This window comes from Echeneis naucrates, chromosome 16, assembly GCF_900963305.1.
Source record: "Echeneis naucrates chromosome 16, fEcheNa1.1, whole genome shotgun sequence".
Taxonomy (NCBI): domain Eukaryota; kingdom Metazoa; phylum Chordata; class Actinopteri; order Carangiformes; family Echeneidae; genus Echeneis; species Echeneis naucrates.
This window is the reverse complement of record NC_042526.1, coordinates 19,041,838-19,065,065: the sequence shown is the minus strand read 5'-3', so window position 1 is coordinate 19,065,065 and position 23,228 is coordinate 19,041,838. Positions and strand designations below refer to the sequence as shown.

Sequence of the window (23,228 nt, the reverse complement as noted above, 5' to 3'; positions counted from 1 at the left end):
GTGTGGTGTCTTCCCTAATGTCATCCATTACCTGAACATCAGGCTCCCTGCTTAGCCTTTTTACCTTCAGCAGAGAATATGAATGTTTGACAAGCTTTCAGCAGCAGTAGGTTTAACAACTACTCTATTAGTCACTGGATGGCATATTCCCTTTATCTTCACACACTCCCACACTGGCTCAACATGCCAGTGTAATTTCTGTCCTCTTGCATAATGGGTTCATTATTTTTGTTTGACCTCCTGTTGCCCAATGTGTTTGATTTGTTGAGGTAAATTTATTGCAGTGAGAATTTGCCACATACAGATAGTCCAGGTGGTGTATAGTATGTATTTATATGATTTTTTTTTCCAGTTCTAAATTATGAGCTTGTTTGAGCTGAAAGTGACTTCTTGTTGTTGCAGAAGTGAAGCTATGATTATTTGTTTAACCGGTGCTTTACTCATAGATGGTAATCAGTCAAATGAATGGTGCACTGTCTGAACAAAAATCCCATTCATCAGGTCAGTCATTAGCTGAAAGCATTGCTGAGAATTTGAAGCAGTAAGTCCCAGTCAGCAGGCTGGATAATACACTCTGAAAATATTCCCAATCTATTTTCTGTCCATCTTTAGTTCAGTTTTTATATTACACAAGTACATGATTTGATCTAAAGGTGGAACAGTGAAGTCTCTCTGTGGAGTTTGCATGCTCTCCCTGTGCCTTCTTGGGTTTCCTCCTGGTGCTCTGGCTTCCTCACACAGTCCAAAGATATCCAGGTTTAGAGAGTGGATGGAGTAATTTGATATACACTTCACCAAGCCTAATAGTGTTAATATCTAGCTTTGTATATTTATATAAATTCAACCTTAACACCACCCCAGGTTGTGACAGTAGTTAGAATGAATGCTCTGGTGTACTTTACAATGGTACTTTCCTTTCAGACATGCTTCATTTCAACATCACATTCTACAAATGTATGTGTACCCTGCCCAAGAAAATGCTAATATATGACGACAGACCAGAAAATTATTTATTAATGCCAGCAATATTCAATACAAATGAAAAGATACCATGCCCTCTTGACGCTGCCCTTATCTGGCTTTTCTCTTTTTGTCTGCCACCCTCATGTTATCCATATCTTCTGGTGCTTGGCTTTTCACCATCACTTATTCTTTTTCATTTTTCCCTCTTGCTCCTGTTCTATGTCTCCTCTCCATATTTTTTGTATTTGAGCCTGAAGCACTGTGAACTCTTAAATATTTTACTCCTCCATCCTGTCAAGAGCTCAGCTCCATTATATCTTTTTTTCTAGCTTCCCTGCTTTTCTCTCCTCATGCTTCAGCGAGTCATGTCTGTCTGTCTTCCAGGAGGTCTGTGATACACAAGTATGTGCTAGTTCTGCTATTAGTATGTGTGGGTATATATTATGGCGAGCTGTACATTTTGGAGACTACCTGGTACATGTTGTCACTCAGGTCACACTTAGGATGACAGAGTAGTCAAATAAAAACCAAAAATTAAGTCTTCACGAATAATGCCAACAGTAATGATTTAGCTTTCCCCATTACACGTCTCTCCTGTTTGTATTAAACAGTGAACATAAGGAAGCATTTGTGTAACTGCTCACTGTTGATCAGCACTTTCAAATAAAGTAAATGCACTCATAACTAAGGCCAAATATACCTGAAAGCACATATATTATAAGAAAATGTGTTGTCTTCCAATTGTGTTTTCCAGATTTATCTAAAAACCAGACACCATTATTAGTTCTTGCAGACACATTGACATACTGTCTTAATGCAAACATGTGACTTTTGTGGAATGACACTTGAAGTACCTGTTTAATACATCACATATAATACTCTGTAAGGTCTCACCTTTGGTCTAGTCTGGCTGATGTCATCACACCTGTCTTTGTAACCCTGCTGTTCTGGACCTGAACAGGATCTGAACAGGTTTATTCATTATTTTGTCACTGCAGGTTACAGTTTTTACTCCATTGTTTGTTTGTATTTCACAATTATTTAGCTGTGAAAATAGCCCTTGGATATGTAAGCTTCCTTTGGAGGCGTGGGGGAATCTACAGAAGTAATGTGAATTCTGCAGATATCTCTGTGCTTTGGTAACAGGTAGAGCAAAGCATTCCTCAAATGCTAGTCTAGATTGTTGTGAAGCACCATGTCCCTCTTGTTTTATAACTAGTTTTTTTTTTTTTTTTTTTTTTTTTTTTTCTCTTCTTCTTCTTCTTCTTCTCTCCAGCAAATCTATACGCTCAGGACAATTGGATTCGGCTTAGTTTTTTATACTCCCATCTTTTCTGGTAAATAGAAACTATGGGCATGTCCTCATGAAACAAAATTCCTGTGGGCCTGAAGTCTTCCACTAAGCAAGATGCTAGATCAATCTCTGCATAACCATAGTGACTACTTGACATGAACTGGTCATACGGGCCACTCTACAGACCATTTGTTGTTTGGCAGAAGAGGGGTTAACTCCAGTTGAGTTTTATTGGCTAACAGTAGGCGTGGTCATCAGCACTGGCAAGCACACATCACCTTAGACAGGTAAGAACATTTGCAGAGAAAGGAACAAGGAAAGGGCACATGCAGGAAAAGACTCTGATTCTCCACAGACTGGCCAGCTACAACTACTAGAATGTGACTTCACCTTTGCCTTGTATTCAGGGTTTCAAGATGGGAAGCTGCGTGAGCCAGTACAGTGGGTAAGCTTGAAATGAAGCCCCTTTCATTCCTTCACTTCTGCAAATACTCAAGACTGTAGGCTGTTTGAAGGGATGTTGACGTTGAAGGCAGGAGAGGTCTCTGTGATTTTTGAGACTTGTTTTGGATCGTGATTGTTCATTTGTTGCAGAGGTCTTAGAGGGAGTGAAGTGCACTGAGGTAGTCTCATGCTGTCTCAACAAGTCAGGTCCTGACATTGAATCATGTTGCAAGCATAAAGGTATTTTCTTCTGTCAAGTGCTTCTCTACCAGGATAAATGTTACTTGTATCATTATGTTAAGTGAAAGTGCAGTAAATGCATCTCTTCATGAAGAATGAACAGGGAAGAGAAGGAAACTGACCATGACCGAATGAGACTGCTAGCAGACTTTCTTTTTAATGAACCTTCTGCATTGCCTTTTACCACACTTACTGTTCATATGCTGTTAAGTCTGTAATTACTCCAGCCTTTGAGGCCTCTTGTCTGTATTTATTTACCAGTTGTTTTCCAGTTGGCTCACAACACGGTGGTGGGCCTTTTTATAATGACTGTCTGCTGCTGGCGAGTACTTCAATAATGCACTATGGCAACTTGAAGGCCATTGATCGCCTCTCCTTAAAGGAGACACAGAGGGCTCATGTTGTACAAAAACAGATCATAAACATGTCAGATCTAATGTGTATCTCAGAGTCAGTGCCTCAGGGTATAGACACACATACAGCCGGGTGTTTTCCTCAAGTGCTCACATTTCTATCACGTCATGGCTAAAATATTGCAATAATATTTGTGTTCCTTACAAAGCACATGTCCCTGTGCATTTGCAATTCCAGGAAGGATAATTCTTACATTGGCTTTCTGTATATTTTCTACCTCAAATTGATGTGAACTGACATGCAACATGAGACAGAACATGAAACTCAGTGGAAAACAACACATCCATTTTTGAACTGTCAGCAACAGTTTCTTTCCAGAAACAAAGTCTTGGAAATAATTCACTAATCTGTAAAGAGAAAACTAAGCCGATACAGTCTTGCCCCGAGTGATAGGTTTTAGTCATTTAGATTTGTGCTCTGTTGGTGAGACCCACCTCCAGTGAATCTTTTTTTTTTTTTTTTGGACTGTTAGAGCATTGGCAGTCATATACATTTTTTGTTCTTACACACTGTATTGACAATTAATTTTAAGCTTTCTGCATCACACATCTTGAAAGTGCCTGAAAGTCGTTTTAAAATGACAACCATGGAGGGTCTTACCAATTGATTTTAAACCCTTTATGGCCACCTGTGAATTACTGACTGGCTTATTGGAGACAGAAGACAGAAGTCTCAGCTCATTTTGTTGATGCACAAACAAAAGACAAAGCCTTCTGTGAGCTGTCTCTCTTAACACTTATTCATGATGAGGTAATTTTTTGTCTATAATAACTTAAGTTCTAAGTCATATTAGGAGCATTTGTAATCAATATCTCAGTCATAGGAAATGACACATCTGATTCAGAATAACCCAAACATTACATGACTGCCAACCAGCCCCACCCATGAATGAATGCTTTTGGTGGTGAAACCAGCTTGGACTTATTGTGACCTTTTAACTTCTATTTTTTCATTGTTCCTCTCTACTACTTTTCTGTTTTGGTATTTTCTTTCTCCTTAGTTTTTATTGTTCAGCAGAAGGAGAGGAAAGACATATAGATAAATACTGAAAGGTTAAGACTCGTAACCACTGTACCAACGCAGTAAACAATATGCCAGAACAGATGGTAGGGCTGGCCACTTGCTACAGTGGCAGATAACAGGTATTTTCTGTATTATAATGAAGGTAGCTTAGAATGTCATCAGACCTGGGTGGCTGCAACCCAGGTGGCCTGAGGGTGTAACGTCTCACACAGGTCACATTGAAAGGCTGCAACCAAACTGTTATCAGATCAGAGGTCAGTAACCAGGCTGCTTCGAGTATAATCTTTCGGTGATCAAAGTGGGTGACTGATCCCAGATGGCTCTTGATGAAACAGCAGCTGTTGAGAGCTGAGACACAGTTACACAGAAAAAAAGAAAAGAAAAAAAAACAACTGTTTTTTGCTTGCTGAGAATTCTTGCTGTATTTCACTTGGAATTAGAATCAAAATATGTGGATCAAAATGCTTTTGAATCCCCTTTAGCTTTTGGTGTTTTTGTTCCGCAGCAGCAACAGCAGCATCCACTCTTTATTCACTGCTTCAACATGTCATGTATGATTGTGCTCTGTATGGTGAAGTGCTGTCTTGTTTTTATATTGCAACTATTGCTTCATAATACTGCAAATGGACCTGAGGAGGGCTCACTCTCTGTGAACATCCTCCCTGATTTTTTTGATGAAGCATTGCTGTTGGTTACTTAACACCTCTTTAGAAGCCAATTTTTGAATGCGCACATTTTAAATGTAACAAGATCACAGTATCTGTTAGTTTTGAAGTTAAATATAGGGCATTGTACTTTAAAAACAACAAATGTTAAAAAATAAATAATAACAAAAAGGCACATTCTGCATCAATTGTGTTTGTGTGTAATACACAGTAAGTAAGATACAAATGTTAAATAATGAGTTATTCTTTTGATTTTACAAGAATAACAGTTTTTTGCATATGTACCTGCTACATTTACAACCATTCATTGAAGGAAGGGCTATAGCCAAGTTTCTGTAAAGGTGCTGGTTTTAAGTTTTGCTATTGCTACATAGTGTTTTTACTATCAGCTCTTTATTTGTCTGTCATGGAAAAAGTCCCAGCCATTGTTGCATTCAGAATGCAATAGTTGCTGTTGCATTTCCTGAGGATAGCCTGCACACAACAGTGATTAACGTTCAGAAAGTGATGAGAGGGGCAAACCAGGCAACAGCTAACTGGATAACAGACTAACTTTAGCTAACTTTGGAAAAGAGGTTCATTCAGCATGCTCATGTCTTCATTGTTACATTTTCAATTTAAAATCAAAATTTTGCATTTTCTTGCAGATGAACTAAAGTTTTGTTCACTTTCAGTTTTACTCATTCCACACATTTTCAGGCCAATGCTGAAGAGCCATAAACCTGCATTCTATCTCATGACCATCAGGGGGTGACTCACTGACACGACTGAGAAGTTCAAATGTCTTGAAGTCTATGTGGAAAGGTCCTACTTCTCACTTGATGCATTACCTCAGTAAATGTTTTCCTCATGACTTGATGGTCGCAGTCTCTAGTTTCAAGTCTTCACTACAACATGATTTTGGTCTTTTAAATTATAGCCCAATTTAGAAGAAAATACTTAAAAGCACCAGTTAACAAACCAATAGTTGATGTCATGCTGGGTTGACTCTTACCATCTGAAGATCAGTGAAATAATGGAAAACTATTCAGTAGTAGAAGAATTCTTCCACAGTGCTGCTAGCGGTCAGAGACACCACGTGGCACTGGCTTCTATCTATTATAGTGTAATAAAACAGTGATGGACACAGGCCCTATGGGGAAATTGTGGTGCTGTCACTTCCCTAAAAAGACACAAGAATGGTAGATCGGAATGAACCAGGCCAAGGTCTTTCTCATAACATCTCAAGGGCTTCCACACTATCACCAACCTTTGTTCTCTGATTGAGTAGCTAGATATGACCTACATATCTAGTGCACAAAGCTCATATAGGCCACTCAGTATATCATGAAGAGCTGAATAATATATACTGACCAGCTGTAAGTCACTCTGAAGAGCAGGAGGGCAGACTTTGCCTTCATGATTTCTTTTGTTTCCTAATTCTTCATTCTATCTTTTTATTCTTCATGGATTATTAGTTCATTCTTGAGTACAATCAGAGCACTACAGTACTTCATGCCTACAGCTTGGATAAGTGACTGATTGAGGGCGAATAAAGAAAAGAAAATCAGTTAATAATCACATTTAAGTCTGCCACCTTATCATCACACTTTTTTACCAATCTACTGTGGCAGATTTAGATGAAATTCTTCTCACCTCTATAAACACCTCAAATCATAGCTCCCCACTGTCACAGAGGGATCTTCAAAACATATAATCATACAGCATTTTGACCCCTTTTTTCCACCTTCCCTCAAGCAACATATGTGTTGATGACCCCTAACAATTACATGCACGAACACAAACACAGCTCCACCACCTATAGCTTTGTTGATAAAGTAGAAGTGTGATGATAACATGATGCAGACTAGGATTTGAGCAACTGAAGATAAAACTAACTAGATGAAAGCATAAATATAGTCATTTTTGCTGGGTCTGCTGTAATTTTAGATAGTTATTTGCTATAGATAAAATGAACAATGACAGTTGGAAGCCTTATCAAGCACAGTTTGTAAATGTTCTGTAAACGCTACAGCTTCTTCCTCCTCCACTCCTCATTCATGCATAATTAAACCTTATCATAAACAGAATAATGAACAAGATGAAGTAGGTGGTAAAATAATAGAAGGCATAAAAGGAAAAAAAAAGATTTAGATTTAGATTTTTTTAATGGAGCAAATATTGCACATTTTTATAACTAACTGAGCCATCTTTTCTCTCTATCATGTACAGCCAGGTACCAGTTAGTGCCAACAACGCCAAGGATCAGGAGCTGCCCAGTGCCTCCTTCCTGTCTGCCAAAGTGAATCTGGGGCTGGTGCTTGGGGAGGGCAAAGAGTGTCATGCCAACCAGGTTGCAACACCAACTTCAGCCAGTGAGGGTAGTGTCAGCCTGGGAGAGCCAGAGGAGGATGGGAATCACTCCCATCACTCCCACTCTCCTGCCTCCAGCCAGTGCAGTGCCACATACAGCAACCTTGGTAAGACAAAGTTTGCCAAACTGGTCTATGGAAGTTATCGGTGCATTAGCATTAGCACAGAAAAAGTACTTAATGCTATTTACTGCAATCTGTGAGCTTTTCTCATCCAATTCACCATGCTCATCTTGCCTAAAATGATTTTCTGTTCTTCTCATCAAACAATGACCAAACACAATAACTTGTATTAAAGTGATGGTTATAATATGTGACGTCTTTCAGCCAGATGAAAAAAAAAAGGCTCAGTTTGTTTTAAATTACATTGAGCATGCCCAATTTACAGTTCATATTATTCATTTCATAAAAAATTTGAAAAGAAAAATAAGGGTGAGAATAAGCTACTAATTGTGGACAACAATCCCTCAGAGCAAATGACGAAACAAAAAAAACGCATGCTTTAGTTCCACAAATTGGATTTTTGTTTGTTTTTTTAATTTATGTATTTTTATAAAACTAGGTTTACTTTTTTGTGTTCTTTAGGGAGGTTGTGTTTATTGTTGTTGTCAAACAATTGTGGCTGGAGTGAGTGGGCAAATATTTCCATAACTTGTCCCTCTTTACTTTCTGCGTTTCACCTCATCCCTGGTGTAATTGGCTGATTTTACTTTTCGCCGGTTTTAGCACGTCTCAAAGTACAACAAGACATAATTAATTCCCTGCTAAAACAGCTGGAGGAGCTCACACAACACATAACTTGGAATTAATTTCAGCAGGTGGTGGAAATCTTTGTCCCAAGTTTGGTGCTCTAGTTTGTGCAAAGCTGCAATCTGACCTTGCTGAGCTGAGGATGAATTTTCATCAAGGCCCTTTGCTTCAGTATATTTACTTGACTTGATGAAATGAACAGAGGGTGAATCACTCACAGACAAGAACCGATTCTTTTCATGTCTTGTTGTCTTTGGCTCTTTCTCTTGATCTGTTTCTGAAAACCATATTTGATATAAAGGAGTGTGGAGCAGAACTGCACAACTAACCACATAATGACTATAAATGATAATGTGGTCTGCCTCTGAAATCTTAAAGTCTCATTTGAAAAAGTCCACTGCAGAATGCTTTTCTCCCACAAGACTTGTCGACAGAGAAAGTGAATTGCGTCATCATTCTGTATTTCTGTTTATTTATTTATTATTCAACCTCATTTGAAGGCCAAGAAACGAATGATTGAGAATAAGTCTTATTTGTGTTGAGATTCCTGCTTTGGTGGTTAAAAGCAAGATCATCAACAAACACAAGCACATCTGCAAATCTGGTGCAGGTGCATCTATTAGCTCATAAAGGTAAACAGGAGCTTCAAATAGCATTCCAGTTTCTAAAGTTGTTGACGTTTTATATGATGGAAAGAGACAGCAGCATGCAGCTTTATTAGCTTAAAATGTGTTATTTGTTTGCTTGAAGCAAGGATTCCAAACAGACAAAAAGACAAAAATTGGCACATTTTCACATTTTTGTTCAAGCTTAATTTCAAAATGCTTTATCTCTACAGCCCATGAAGCTTTCAGAGTCTTATAACGTAAAAAGTATATTAAATGACAAATAGGCCCAAATCCCTTCTTGCTGCTACATAGCATTCCTCTAACGCAATCCTCGTAACATCCTCGGTTGTGTGTTGATGGTGGTGGATGATGCGAGGAAAATATGTGGGCACAGCTGTCAAATGCAGCAGACCACTTAAATCATGAGGGGCTCTGCGTGTGGGAAGGGATCGTGATCAGGCAGCGCTTGAGAGAAAATGAAGTAGAAACACAGGGATAGGTTTGAGACTGCAGATTTTGGGGCAGTTCCATCGCTGAAGTGACCTACAGTGTGTGTTTGCACGCACTGTTGGCGAAATGTTTGTGTTTCTTTTTTTCAATTTTTTTCTTTTTTTTCACCTCTCTTTGGGTAAACTGGGTGGGCTTTGTTTTTATGGATGTATATTTTGTCTTATATTTTGTGATGTGTTAAAAGCTCCCAAGTTCAAGCATGATAAGCATGAGCTCAGCATGAGGTAACTGGGCTCTTCTGACATATTTTGCCATATATTTTTTATCAAGGCAGGAGTGAGCTTTTGTGTCTTTGTCTGCCTTCAAACACTGTGGAGTGTGTCATTTGTAAGAGTGTGTGTGGCTCTCAGTATTAACACACTGCTACTGAGTGGGAAGCCTATTCCTACATCTATCTAATCATTTCTGAATATCACAATCGATCTGCTCTCTCTCTCGCTTCAATTTTGGCATCAGGCATATTCCCTTTTCAAATGTTTTAGTGGGGAATCGCTTTAAATTTTCAAACCTCTTTCTCTCAGTGTGTCTCTTGCGCTCCCTCTCTATGTCTCTATCACCCCTCTACATATTCAGTGTACAGACACTTGTTTTAATCAGAGCGTCAGTCAGGCAGTAGGAGGCAGAACATTATGCTTGCTGCTTCACTCGCTAAAAAAGCTCTGGACTTGGTGGGTGCGTAGCGTTGAGCCTGCCTGTTGGTACCAGCCACTCCACACAGACTCTCAGGGATGGGAGCAGAGAGGAGCTTTGTACTCTGCCTCTCCATGCAAACGGTACTCCCTGTTCAACTAAAAACTTTGAGGCATTAGTGGAATTCAGGTAAGCTTGTTTTTTCCTGTTTCTCCATCATATTTCACTTTCTTCACTTTTAGCTCCTCTGCCACCAACTCCACCAGTCCCACTTCATTCATCCCCTCTGTTCCTCTTTTTTCTACCCATCTCCCCCATCATCTCTTGCAGCTGTGGTATCAGATAGTCTTATTGCGGCACAATGGCTGAACGGTAATCACTCTGCAACAAGTTCCTCCATCTCCTCATGTGCAAATATGGAAACATTTCAGTCAGAAAATGAGAGTTGACCACCTCATTATTTCATATAAAATATGAATTAGAAAATATATTTTCCTTCAATTTTGAGGATGTAATTATTGAAATTATTCAGAGTTGAAGTTTGGATTTAAATACATATATAAGAGAAGAAATCATTAACATAACCTTGCAAGAGAAGTTGTCATTTTACTGCAGGTGCCTTATAACAGTGACTTGATGTGTGAGTGCATGTTTGCATCTTTTTTTCTATTTAATAAGCAATAAAGATGATGTAATAGTGTGGAGACAATGTGATGCATGCATTTGCTTAACTCGTCGCTGGTGAGATAGTAAACAGCATTAGCTGCAGAATTCTTGTCTCACATATATTAGGTTCTGTGCTCTTGAGAAATAAAATTAGCTTTGAAATCCTAAGCAGATTTTCAAATGATCAGGACTCATTGCTGTTTTATCTCCTGCTCAAAAGACATTACGTAACTCTGGTTTGGAGTTTCTGTTACTTATCCCCACTTTTGTAATACACCTTCTCACACTATCACCTGACTTGATTTAAAATTTGACCCTAATTTTTGACCCTATCTATCGGCAACTGAGACTATTATTTAATTAATTGGTTTGGTGATTAAATTTGCAACTATTTTTGATAAAAAATAAAGTATGGCAGTAATGCCGGATATCTGCTGTTATTTCTTTATGCAATATGAAGATATAATGCTTTCTTCCATTATATCATTCTAACCTAAATATTTAAATGTATTGGATATTTAAATCTTTATATTTAAATATCCATAGAGCTTCGAGCTCTAAAACGTCTGCATTTTCACTTTGACTATTTTCATACTTTGATCAAAAATATTTATCAAAAATATACTCTGAAATTGAAGAAATTGATCACAGCCCCAATTTCCTTCCTTTGTGGTACCTAATTGTGAGTGGAACTCTTCATATCAGCCATATGATGTTTTTAATCTCTCCATGCCAGTAGATTCTTTTTTCTTTTATTATTTTACTGTAACTGCTTTAGGGAGGCGTCGGTTCATCTGTTTGATGATTTTGATGTGTTAGTCAACATGGGATGGATTTATTACGTTATACAGGCTGACTCTTCACTAACTCTATTAATGTCAATAACGTAGACAAAATAATAGAAACACTTGTCCATTTAACAAGATACAATTCAACACCAAAATAAGCCATGAACTGAAAGAGTCCTTGACCTTAAGTGATGTGACATACCACTTAATCTCCATCCCATATACTGTGAAGAATGCAAAAAGAAGAAGTACTGAAGGAACTACCAAACCCCCCATCTTCCACCCATTGTGTTTGATGTTCATTTCTGACCCATGCACTTGAAACACAGAAACTTAGGAACATCACAAACTGTGTGCATCTTATGTAATGAAGTTAAGTCACAGCCAGATTGCTGAAATAAAAGATGGAACGAGACTTGTTTTTTACTTGGATGGATTACTGCTGATTGGTGGAGGAACATATTAAATATCCTCCTTCTAGAGAGGATTAACAAGACTCATTTACTTTATCCCAACTGCTCTTTCTCAAAGCTTCATCTGCTTGCCTAAGATGATGGTGGTGTGACACACACGTGAGGAGGTATTCATGCTATTTGACAAGACTTTGTAATCATTGAGCAGATTCCTCTCACCGTTGGAATTGGAAAGTCACTCATCATGAAATTTCAATAAATTGGGTTCTTCCTTGGTTCAGAAACCTCACAGCACGGTTGTCAGTAATCTTGCACACCCACTCAGTTAAAACTATCAGGCTGTTTCACTCCCATCATGCCGGCAGCACAAGTACTTTGTTCTCCTCTGCTTATCAGTTGCTTGAATCTGACCCATCTGCTTCTGCCATCCCCATGTCGACAGAAAATGGAGGGAAGTCAAATCAACTATACAACCTTCCAATTCCCTCCTGCCACCATACCAGAAAAACAAGGTCACTTCAGGTCACTGATCAATGTGCTCTCCATGCTGCCTCCTGAAGTCTCACTGCAGAACAGAGCTGTAGATTGAGTCAGGCAGCTGGGTGGTAGGAAGACCGGCTTGTGGCCAGCTGCTTGCTGGCTTGATTTTCTCCTCAGGGCCACTGGGGACCTCACGTGCTGCAGCACACAACCTCATGTCATCCTCTCATCCTCATGAAAGGCAGGAAGCCAGTGGGAGGCTGGAAAACGCTGCTGGTTGAACGTGCGGTGTCATATATGTTTTTTTGTTTGTTTGTTTTTTCCCAGACAGTCAGAAGCTCTTTTCACACAAACAATCTTTTCAGTCCTGGAAAAATTTTTTTCTTTGCTCATTATCTGCCCTCAGGAAAACAAATCAAAGCATCAATTCTGGAAAATAAATGCAAAGCTTTCACTGAAACAGCGACAAGCTAGTCCCAGCTACCTGAGATTCTTCCTCCTTCTATTATTTCTTTGGTAAAATTGTAATTATGCATTTACATGACATCTATTTTACATTTCATGATAATGTAGCCAATTTATCTTAACCTTGTAGTCGAGAAGAACATCTAAACATCAAGTATTTTCATGTGTATCAGCGTTTTGTTTTGTTTTGTTTTTTGTTGTTGTTTTTTTTTCTATTTAATAGATATTTTCTCTTTTGTTTGTCAAATGTCAGCTCCAAATAAATGTATTGGGGTAAAAAGCCACCCCCCCCCCCCCCCCCCAGTTTTACTGTGCTTTCTTTGACTTGTTGATATCCAGATGATGGTGTGTTTATGGTCTCAGGGATCTAAAGTAACCTGTAATGAAAAATTATAAAATGTAGGTTTCCATCTCAACAGTTTAGTTAGGCTGACATATTTCTGGACAGTGGGTTCAAGTGGGCAGAAGGTGTGGCTGAGGCTTGTTGTGACATTAAAGTTCCAGAGGTCCTGAAGGTTTGTTTTAACACAATTTCCAAGTGCATTATTCTCTTGCTGAGTGTTAATACTTATACAGAATTGGTTTAGAACATGCTTTATGATCAAAGAAGTCATGGAAGTCTCACTTAATACAGTCTGAGCCCTTCCAAACAGTTTGAAGATGCCATATACACTACCAGTCAAAAATTTGGACACACTTTCTAATTCAAATGAATAGGAAAGTGTGTCCAAACTTTTTAACTGGTAGTGTCTATTTCATCACCTTCTCCGCTTTGTTTTATATTGTGCAGTGGATTTAGCACTTGAACTTCGTTCATTTCTATTTGCACTTTCAACATGGTGTCTTTGCTCTCTTTCAGGTCAGTCTAGAGCCAATATGATACCACTGAAACAACCACGCAACATCAAAACATCCAACGACACTTTGGCTTCCGTTGACTTGGACATCCCTGCTGACCATCCAGCACCAAAGGCCACACCACCACCACTGCCTAAAAAGGCTGTGCCTCGCTCCAGTACCGAACCCAGCCTGGGAGGCAAAGAGCCAATCCAGGGAACCCTGCGACCTCGGGCTGAGGCTAAACCAGGTGGCACCAACCTCAGTGTGGCCAATCCTCTATATGATTTGGACTCCACCTGGGAGACAGCCAGTCAGAGCTCTTCTCTCAGTTCCGAGCCTCCTCGGCCCCACAACCACGAGAGCAGCGACTCCCTAGAAAGGCCATTAACTGCCACAGCCACAAACAAGGCCCGCTCAGTTAACAGCACATCCTCCCTGGTTCCTGGTTCCCCTGCTCACCCCAGTGCCACCACCGGCAGAGAGAGGAAGGCCTACCGAGGTACAGAGTCCCTGGCAGGAAGGAGTCGGACAACGGGTCGAGGTGCTGCTGCTGCTGCTGGTGGTGGAGGAGGAAGCTCCAAACCCCAGAGACCTTCTCTTTACAGGGGTTTGGACAGCTGGGATGAGGTGGTGGGGAGGATTCGGGGCCTGCACACGGACACGCTGCGGAAGCTGGCAGCAAAGTGTGAGGACCGTTTCATGGCTGGTCAGAAGGATCATTTGAGATTTGGCACTGACAGCTGGTCCCACTTCAGGCTGACCACTGGCAAACCCTGCTGTGAGGCCGGGGATGCTGTATACTACACTGCTTCCTATGCCAAGGACCCGCTGGTCAACTACGCCATCAAGGTGAGATGTTCAGTTCCATTTATTTGCAGACTCGATTTGTCGAACCAAGTGATAACCTCTGTTACTCTACAATACTGAATGATGATGATCCAACGATAAAACTAGCTAGCTATTAAGTCTGATAAAGAAACCATATTAATAATCAGTTCATTGTTTCAAGAATATGTCATTCAAAAAAGCCAAAACTCTTGTCATCTTCATGAGTGTAAGAGTGTCCTTTATCAATTGAAATTGGTTAGTTCTTAACTGCAGGTCTGAGCTACTGTACTATAGTTTATGATTTATACTTTTACCAAAATATTGCAACAAGCATTTTCATATTCATATGAGTTGAGTTGAGTGTGTGTTTGTGCGTGTCTGTTTGTGTTTTGGAGTCTTTGGTTTAGTCTCCCTGCAGTGAGAGGGGTTTTAGATAAATTTGGAGTCTGGTGAGCACTGTCCTTGTGGCAGATTTATTAAATCCTTGTATTTCCTCCTCCCACTCGCTTAGCGGAAGTGGCGGAGCATGTTTGTGCTGAAATATCAGCACTTAAACTTTGAGCCTTTAGGACATGTCCTTGTGCAATAAAAACTTGTGTGCTTGTGTTTTGTTTTGTTTTGTTTTGTTTTTTTCATTTCATTTTTGTTCGTGTGTGCGCGTCCATCCGTGAGATAGAGACAGAGGAACAGGAGAGGTGAGGGGTAGGTGTCGGGGACAGATCTTGCTGGAAGAGTTCTGAAGCTAAATACAAAGCAGATATGGATGAAGGTTGCATTATTCACAGGATATGAAACTCTCTATGCCCCACAGCACTTCAAAGCGTTGCCTTCATATTAGCAGCAGGCTCAAGAGAAAGTCCTGTTTTTTTCATCATGTTCATCCATAAATAAGGGGCCCAGGAGCCACAGAAGCAGCAGATCACCAACACTTCCCAATTAAACTTTCCCCAACTCTCCGTTTTAATGTGGCCCAGTTGTGCTCCTGTCTTCCTTAACCATGTACATGGAGCTGATCCTCCTGCAAATGAGATTATACACGCTGTGATATTTTTAATGCGGCTCTAATTATTCATAATCCACCTTTAGCATGTCTCTGTGAAGTCTCAACTCTCCGAGGCTAAATTCACAGAATGGCCCAAGAGCTTTAACTCTTTGCCGTGTGCCTGATGAATGGACCTGAAGCTCTACACTACAAACAGCAATACAGCACACAGAAAGCAGTTTCTACAGATACTGTAGCTGCAGTCTCACAGCTAACATGTCTAAACAAAAATCTACATGTACATTCCCACAGAGCTGCTCAATAATTAACCAGCCACAAAATTTTCATTCCACATTACAGTCTAACATTTCATGGGTTATACTGTACCAAGTTAAAGTCTGTCTAGGAAGTAATAAAGTGAAGTGATCATAAAAGGCCACACACACACACACACACACACAAACAAACATTATCGCAACATCTTTCATAGCTGTTTTCTCATGTGAGGTCCGGAGAACCAGGTCCAGACATTGTTGGCCTGTCACACATGTAGCACACAGCAGGTGATTGTCTAGATCAGACACGCCTACTAGAAATACTGTGCCGAGTTTAGATGAGTGGTGGCTTCTGCATAGAGAATGCAGGAGGTAACTCGCCCACTCGCTCACCATAGAGTTCTATAGACAGCTCAGACATTAGCACTTTCACTATAGCCCCTCCAGGTGACGTGGTGACAGCATATCATGTAGGTCCTGTTTGAGTCACAGGACAAGTTGGCTGCTTCCTGCAGATTATTCTCTGCCCCATTAACTGTCTCTCTTAAGTGTTAATGCACCGAGATGTCACACATCATGATTTTGACCTGCCATTTTAAAGTTTCCAGTTTAGAATTTGGCCTTCACCATTACTCTTCAATTGAAAGCACAATAAACAACATATTTGGAAGAGGTGGACCTGAGGTGTGAGGGGTAGAGCTGACCTGTTCTGTAATCTATCCTGATTGTTAGGAAGGTTGCTATCATTGGTGCAGTCTGCCAATGCTGCATTAGCCACGCCCTGACAAATTATTTGTTTTATTTTGTTGTCCGAAAAGTTCTAGTTCTAGTTCCAAGGGTAATTAACAATGAACAAAATGACTTGTTTGACACGTGTGACTTAATTCTGATTAGGATAAACAAAAACACAGAGTGGATCACTGTAGTAATAATAAATATTGTTAAGCTCAGTGTATAATTTCACACATCTAAAATGTCAGTCGTCACATCTCAGTCCTGGTCCAAGCAAGAGAAATCAAAGAGAAAAGGGAAGGAGCTAAAACTAACTCTGAATCTACACGTTAGTTTCAAAGTTCATCACCAAATATTATTTTAAAAGGGGATTAATTTAAAAACAGAAGAGTGAAACATCAACCAAAAATGTCTGGGTAATTGTGACTTCCCCACTGTTGGTGTTTTAGTGAGTGCGTCTGCAGATCTCTTTTGTGCTGTGATCAAAGTGTGGAAAGACAGAGAGCTGCCGAGACTGTCACCGTGTTTTAGGAAACAGTGGCACCCTACTATATGCTTTCCTCAGCTCTGCACTATTCATCAGAAACTGTGTGAGCCTAAATGTTCTGGAAAGAACAATGGGGACATAGAGTTTGGAAAGAAACAGAAAGTGTTTTGATCTTTTTAGACTTCCAGTGAACTCTCTACAAAATTGGTCTCATTTGTTCCCGATGATGTAGACAGTTGCTGTTTGTGTAAAGGTCTCTCATAGCAATTGAAGACAAATTCTTATGTGTAGTTTTTTTATTTTATTTTATTATTTATTTTTTTTTATTTTTTTTTTATCAATAGCCATTTCCAGAGTGTTTTATAGTGCTGTTATTGAAACAATTAGATAAAATAAGTACATCATCATCTTGTATACTTTAGGTTATTGAGATGTGTTACTGTGTCCTCTGTACTCTCCGACTCGTCTTACTTAATCAAAATCAAAACAGAGCTGAGGTATTGAAATCACAAATGTCACAAGTGTTATGGTTATCACTGTGGTTATACAGGGATGCCTACTCTTAACCTTATTTCTACTTTGTCTGATGTTAATTCTACAGGAAGTGTGCCATTGAAAGTTCTGAGTTCAAAAACAAATCTGACATTAATTTTCATGTCACTTCTCTCTGTGTAGATCTGTCGGAGCAAAGTGAAGGAAACCCAGCAGCAGTTTTTCCACAGCCTCGCAGTGAGGCAAAGTCTGGCTGTGCACTTCAACATCCAGCAGGACTGTGGACACTTCCTGGCTGATGTCCCCACCCGCCTCCTGCCCTGGGAAGAGGAAGAAGATGAGGAAGAGGATGAAGAGGAAGATGTAAGTGGGGTGAAGGAGAAAGAGAAAGAAGCGAAGACAGAACCCAGGACAACGGACTCTAAAGCTCCAAATAGTAAATTAGATGAGACCCCGACAGCGGCTCACATGAACACTGCCGGACGCTTGCAGAGCCGAGTTGTAGTCATTACACGTGAGGTGCCCTTCCAGACGGTGGCGGATTTTGTCCGAGAAGGTGTGGCCCGACACACTCATAACCCAGAGCTGTACGAGCGTCAGGTCTGTCTTCTCCTACTCCAGCTGTGCTCTGGCCTGGAGCACATGAAGCCTTATCATGTGACCCACTGTGACCTGCGACTGGAAAACCTGCTGCTGGTCAACTGCCAGCCTGGCATCCCCTGGAACCTGGACTTACTCGAGCCCAACAACAACAGCAACAGCAGCGGCTCTACTGCAACCTCTGCTGGTGCTGCTGTTGCTGCTGTTGCTGCTGCTGCCAACGCTACATGCCCTGCCCGGCTCATCATCAGTAACTTCTCCCAAGCAAAGCAGAAGAGTGTCATGACGGCCGACCCTGGCACCCTTTGTGACCAGTCGCGCCTGGCACCTGAAATAATCACAGCAACTCAGTACCGCAAATGTGACGAGTTTCAGACTGGAATTCTCATCTATGAGATGCTGCACCGGCCCAACCCCTTTGAGGAGACACCAGAGCTGAAGGAGATTGAGTACACGTGGGCTGATCTGCCACCGCTGCCAGTCAGATCGCTCTACTCCCAGGGCCTGCAGCAGCTTGCCAGGCTTCTGCTCACCGTCAACCCGTCTGAAAGGATCCGGATGTCAGAGGCCCGCGCCTGCCTGCAGTGCCTCCTATGGGGCCCCAGGGAGGACTTGTTCCAGGCTCTGGGCTGCAGCAGCACAGGCCCCATGTCAGGTGTCAATTCCAGTCAACGCGAAGCCACCTTGCAGAACTGGCTGGACCTAAAGCGGACGCTGATGATGATCAAGTTCGCAGAGCGCTCTCTGGACGTGGCTTGCGGCGTGAGCCTGGAGGACTGGCTGTGCTGCCAGTATCTGGCGTTCGCCACCACTGACACCCTGAGCCGGGTGGTGCACATTCTGCAGCAGCCACAGCCATATACCCCGTCCCAGAACCAGCCAGCACACCCGGCACAGAACCAAACTCAAACACATCTTGCACACACCTTCCACCTGACTCAATCACAGCCACTCTGAGTTTCTCCTCCCACATGTTACCACGGCAACAAATCCAATTTCCCCAGTGAGGTCCCTTTGCTGACATTAAAATGTGATGTAAGCTATTAGTTTGCTTCGTTATTGCAACAACCGCAGGGCTCACTTAAAACTAATCAGCTGGTTGTGTAATGTTTTCTTCATGAGCAGTATCAAATTAGCACCTCTAGGCCAACTGCTGACTGTTTGACATCATTCTCAGGACCAGTCAAAAACAAACTGAAATATCTTGACAAAATTGTTTTATTTTGGCTGGAAGTGAAGTTTAGTCGACCTGTATCTTCACCTTTTAACTGTTATAACAATGCGCAAGCTCTGGACTGAAGAATACCAAGAGTGTGAGGGTTTTTGTTTTTCCAGCCACATTCTAAATGACAGATTTAAAAGCTGTGTATTTATCTGTGCTTTACTAGAGATGGAATCAAATGGAATTAAATTAAAGTTTTATATTGTCAGACATGAATATTTCACAGATGTTTCAGCCGATAGCTTAATATACATAACAGCTGGATTTTTATCCCAATGACTGGGCCTGTCAAATTAAGGTTTATTATAAGAAAGATTTAATGCTGATTTAAAATTTTAAAAAGTGGTCTGGAATTTTGAAACAATGACCCTAACCCAAACCCTGACAATTTGTCTTTTCCACATCTAAATCTAACCAGGGGAAGATTTTCTTTTTTTTTTCTCTCTCTCTTCCTCCCCAACTCAACTACTACAAAAACCAAGTATTCTTTAACACCAAACAGTTCTTACTGGGGATTCTTTTTTAATTTCAGTTAAAATAAAATACTGTTAAACTGAGACTTGATTTATAATTTTATAATTTGTCTCAGTGTCTACACAACTGAAATTCAAAACCCAGTCAAGAGTTGAACTCCCTTACTGGACCTCAGGTGAGGGAGATGGTACCTAGCTAATTTTTCAGTTTTCAGAGCACAGTCAACAAGTTTTAAAGGCTCTGGAGCAGAAGTGAGATCCAACTGTCCTGGCTGTGAGTTTAGAGTGCAATTATTATTTTTGTTTAGTTAGTACTGAACATTGTTGTGACGTGAAGCGCTCTTTTACCAGTCCTCTCTTCCATTAGTTTTGTGGCACATAAACTGATTGATTTCAGTTAAAAATTGCAGCTGCAGAAAGGAAGTGAAGAGCGGCGAATGGGGCATGGGGCCTGTAAAATGTTATTCTTTGTCTGTTGTGTTGTTTTTTTCAAGTAGTTTTCAAAGAAGCTCTGCGTTACAGATGACATTTGCACATTCATTCTGAATGTTGGAGCTCCTCAAAGGAGACTGAAGACACAACGATGATGATGAGGATGAGGATGACGACAACAATGTTGATGAGGCAGGAGAGACTGTGAAAAAGTTCCTGTGACTTGGAGGAACTGGATTTGATTTGTTTGTCAGCGTATGGAATGTAAAAGTTTTGCTTGGACTGAAATAGACGTCAGGACCTGGTCTCATCCGCTCCCAAGCACGGGAGCTAATCTTCCAACAACCACTTTGCTTCACATTTAAACTCTTTGTGTAATAACTGACCACGGCCGCCAACAGAAACTACTCAACCACTGGGATTTCCATTCCTCTCGTAGTTTTCAGATTCAGTCTTCATGCTCCTCTGTGTTATTGATCAGCCCTGAGGCAGTGAATGTACCACAAGCCTCAGCTTTCCCATTAAAAAAAAAAAAATGCCAAGAACCAATCAGACTTCTATGCACATGGACTTAATATAGTAGAAAAAGCGAACACCCTGGAAAACATTTTGAACTACACATACTGAGTGACTCTAAAGACGCTTTGCATCCACACATTTACTTTGTGGTTTCATATATGAACGCAACAGCAGTTCAGCTTGGCACTCATGGGGGGTGGGATTTGGGTGAGGGGGTTGGATGTACCTTTGGGATCAGGATCCTGTGTTTGAAGACTTAATGGTCCACGGAGTGAAAATGAGACAAAGCAGGTGTGTGTTTGTTGCTGTGTTAAAGGAGTTTGTGTTCTGAGGAATGTGTGTGGACAGCACTGGTTGCTGTCCTTGTATCTAGAGATTTAAGCCTTTATATATTATATATTATATATATATATATATATCCTTTATCTATTTTAATCCACACTATTTTGTCGAGTACGGCGCACCTGTATTTCTGTCTTTAGAGTCTAAATATAATTTCTTAATTTTTAAAGCTTTACTTGACTTTCTTCAACCTCGCTTGATTTGAGGGAAGAAGAAAGGTGAGTAGTAATCACTGTCCTGAACAGAGGATAAAAGAAAAATATCTTATTCTTCAATTACATTATTATACAAAACAATGTACAGTATTTTTACCCCTCTTGTAAAAAAGAAAAGGAAAAAAAATGACCTGCTTGGGAGATGAACCACTTTGAAAAGAGGCTCAAGGATGACTTTTGAACGCACCATTAAAACCCAGCATCTGTCAGCACATGTTGCTTCTTGTCTTTTTCTCTTCGCTCTGGTCGTCTCTCTGCATTGTTAATGGCCACTGAACAGAAAAAAAAACAAAAAACAAAGCTCTCTTCTATGAATAAGTGTACAGTATGTCTCCTGGCCTGTCGCCATTTGTTGTTGATCAAGTTAACCAACGGTAACAGAACAATAAATATATGTTTTTATAGATAAGCTCTGTTCCACTGTGTCATTGTTGCTGTGGTGTGTTTGATAATTTTTTTTTTTTTTTAATTGATTTCAAATTGGGTTTTGTTTTTTTGTAGTTTTTTGTAGTATAGTTCAGTTTGTATAGTGAAACTCTTTAGTTCCAATTATTTTAAAGCTGAACTGATTTGTGTGTCACATATTTCAGCAAAAAAAGAACCACCTTGAAACCTGTAACCTGAGTATTCCAGGTTGGCCTTTTTTACATTCTTAGAAAACTTGGAAGAACTTCTCTGCAAACAGCCGTCTCTATCCGAAAAATGAAGAAGGTCCCACATGCCATGAGTTACTAATCTCTCAGCTAAAACTTCAGCTCAAAGATGCCCCAATGGCCATTTCTGTCCAAATTTCAGCTTTAAAAGATCTGATTAGGTTTAAAACAGCAACGCCCAGAGCCCACAAATATAGGTTTCAGAGAAATCTGACTAAGCACCTTAACAAAATGAGGTGTGCACCTTTCACGAATTATCCTTGTCACTATCACTTCCTTGTCCTTGAAGTTATCATTCATAAACTTTTAACCTCAGGTTGAATCTCAGTGTTTTGTTTTTTTTTTTTCTCTCCATTCACAGTCCAATGGCCAAAAACATCACTACAACAGTTCCACCACCAGATGGAGGTATTCAAAAGGCAAAGAAAGTAGTTTCCACCTGTGGTTGTTTTTTGACTGATTCCTTTGGGTTTTCTTTGTGGCTGCATTCAATCCAGAGTGTGGTGAGGCTGCTTGGCTGCTGCAAACTTGATATCTCTATTTCACTGTACAAATATGGAAGCAAAGATGTTTTTTTCCACTTTCTGCTGAGAATCTGCAATAGATGAAAGTTGTTCATCATGGACCAAAAAATCAGATTACCCTGTCTAGACTGAGATTATCTGGCTGATCTTATCTAAAATAAAATATCCCAGCTGCCTCTGCTTTAATCGAAACTAGGAAAAGGCCCCCCAAGATAAAATCATTTCCCATCCTCAGGACTCCCGTTTGCATTTTATAATGAGATGTTTTCATATTATCTCACACTGTGTCAGTTCAAAGGGAGGTGTGTTTGGTCAGACTGTACCTCTGCTGGCAAATGCAAGTGTTTTAATCCCATGTTTCTGTTCCATGTGTTCCATGTCCTGTGTGTTAATAATGTGTGTTTCCTTTTCTGTCCTCATCTACACACAGCTGAGAAGCCAAACCACTGCAAGGTCAAAAAAGTCACTGTTCATATAACCTTTCTGATGAACAACAATAATCAGAATTTACTGTCCTAAATAGTCTGCAGTAAAATGTGCTTCTGTTGTTTGCAGCTGACAGCAGAAAAATGGTCCCAAAATGGTCCCAATCTAAACAGTGTTTCCTGTCAGCAGGAATCATCAGTCCGGAGGCAGAGTGATGCAACTGTAAGTGTATTACATGCATTGTGATCCATTACTTAATCAATAATCTTGTTGAATGAGGTCAAAGCAGGCCAAGCTGAGAGTGAGAGGGGCCTCCAAGGGTAGCGGGGCCTCAGAGGGAATTTGTACCCATCCTCAGCAGGGAAGAACAGAGGAAGTACACAAGACTGTAAATGAAAATAAATGTCGGGAAGCAGATTTAGTCTTCATGTGGCAACCTTGCCACAAAAAATCTGCAAGGACATTTAATATTGGCAACATGA

General features: G+C 40.4%; 1 protein-coding gene across 3 annotated transcripts in view; it reads left to right on the top strand.

Moving 5' to 3' along the window:
- peak1 (pseudopodium-enriched atypical kinase 1) overlaps window positions 1–21,468 on the top strand; it is a 97,564-nt gene extending 76,096 nt beyond the window's left edge. For all 3 annotated transcript variants that reach the window (XM_029523926.1, XM_029523927.1, XM_029523928.1), the window contains 3 exons: window positions 7,255–7,502; window positions 13,564–14,393; window positions 17,524–21,468. In XM_029523926.1, the coding sequence (XP_029379786.1) occupies window positions 7,255–7,502; window positions 13,564–14,393; window positions 17,524–18,897 (2,452 nt within the window). In that variant the 3' untranslated portion in view covers window positions 18,898–21,468. The remainder of the gene's footprint in view (window positions 1–7,254; window positions 7,503–13,563; window positions 14,394–17,523) is intronic.
- Window positions 21,469–23,228: the final 1,760 nt, after the last annotated feature.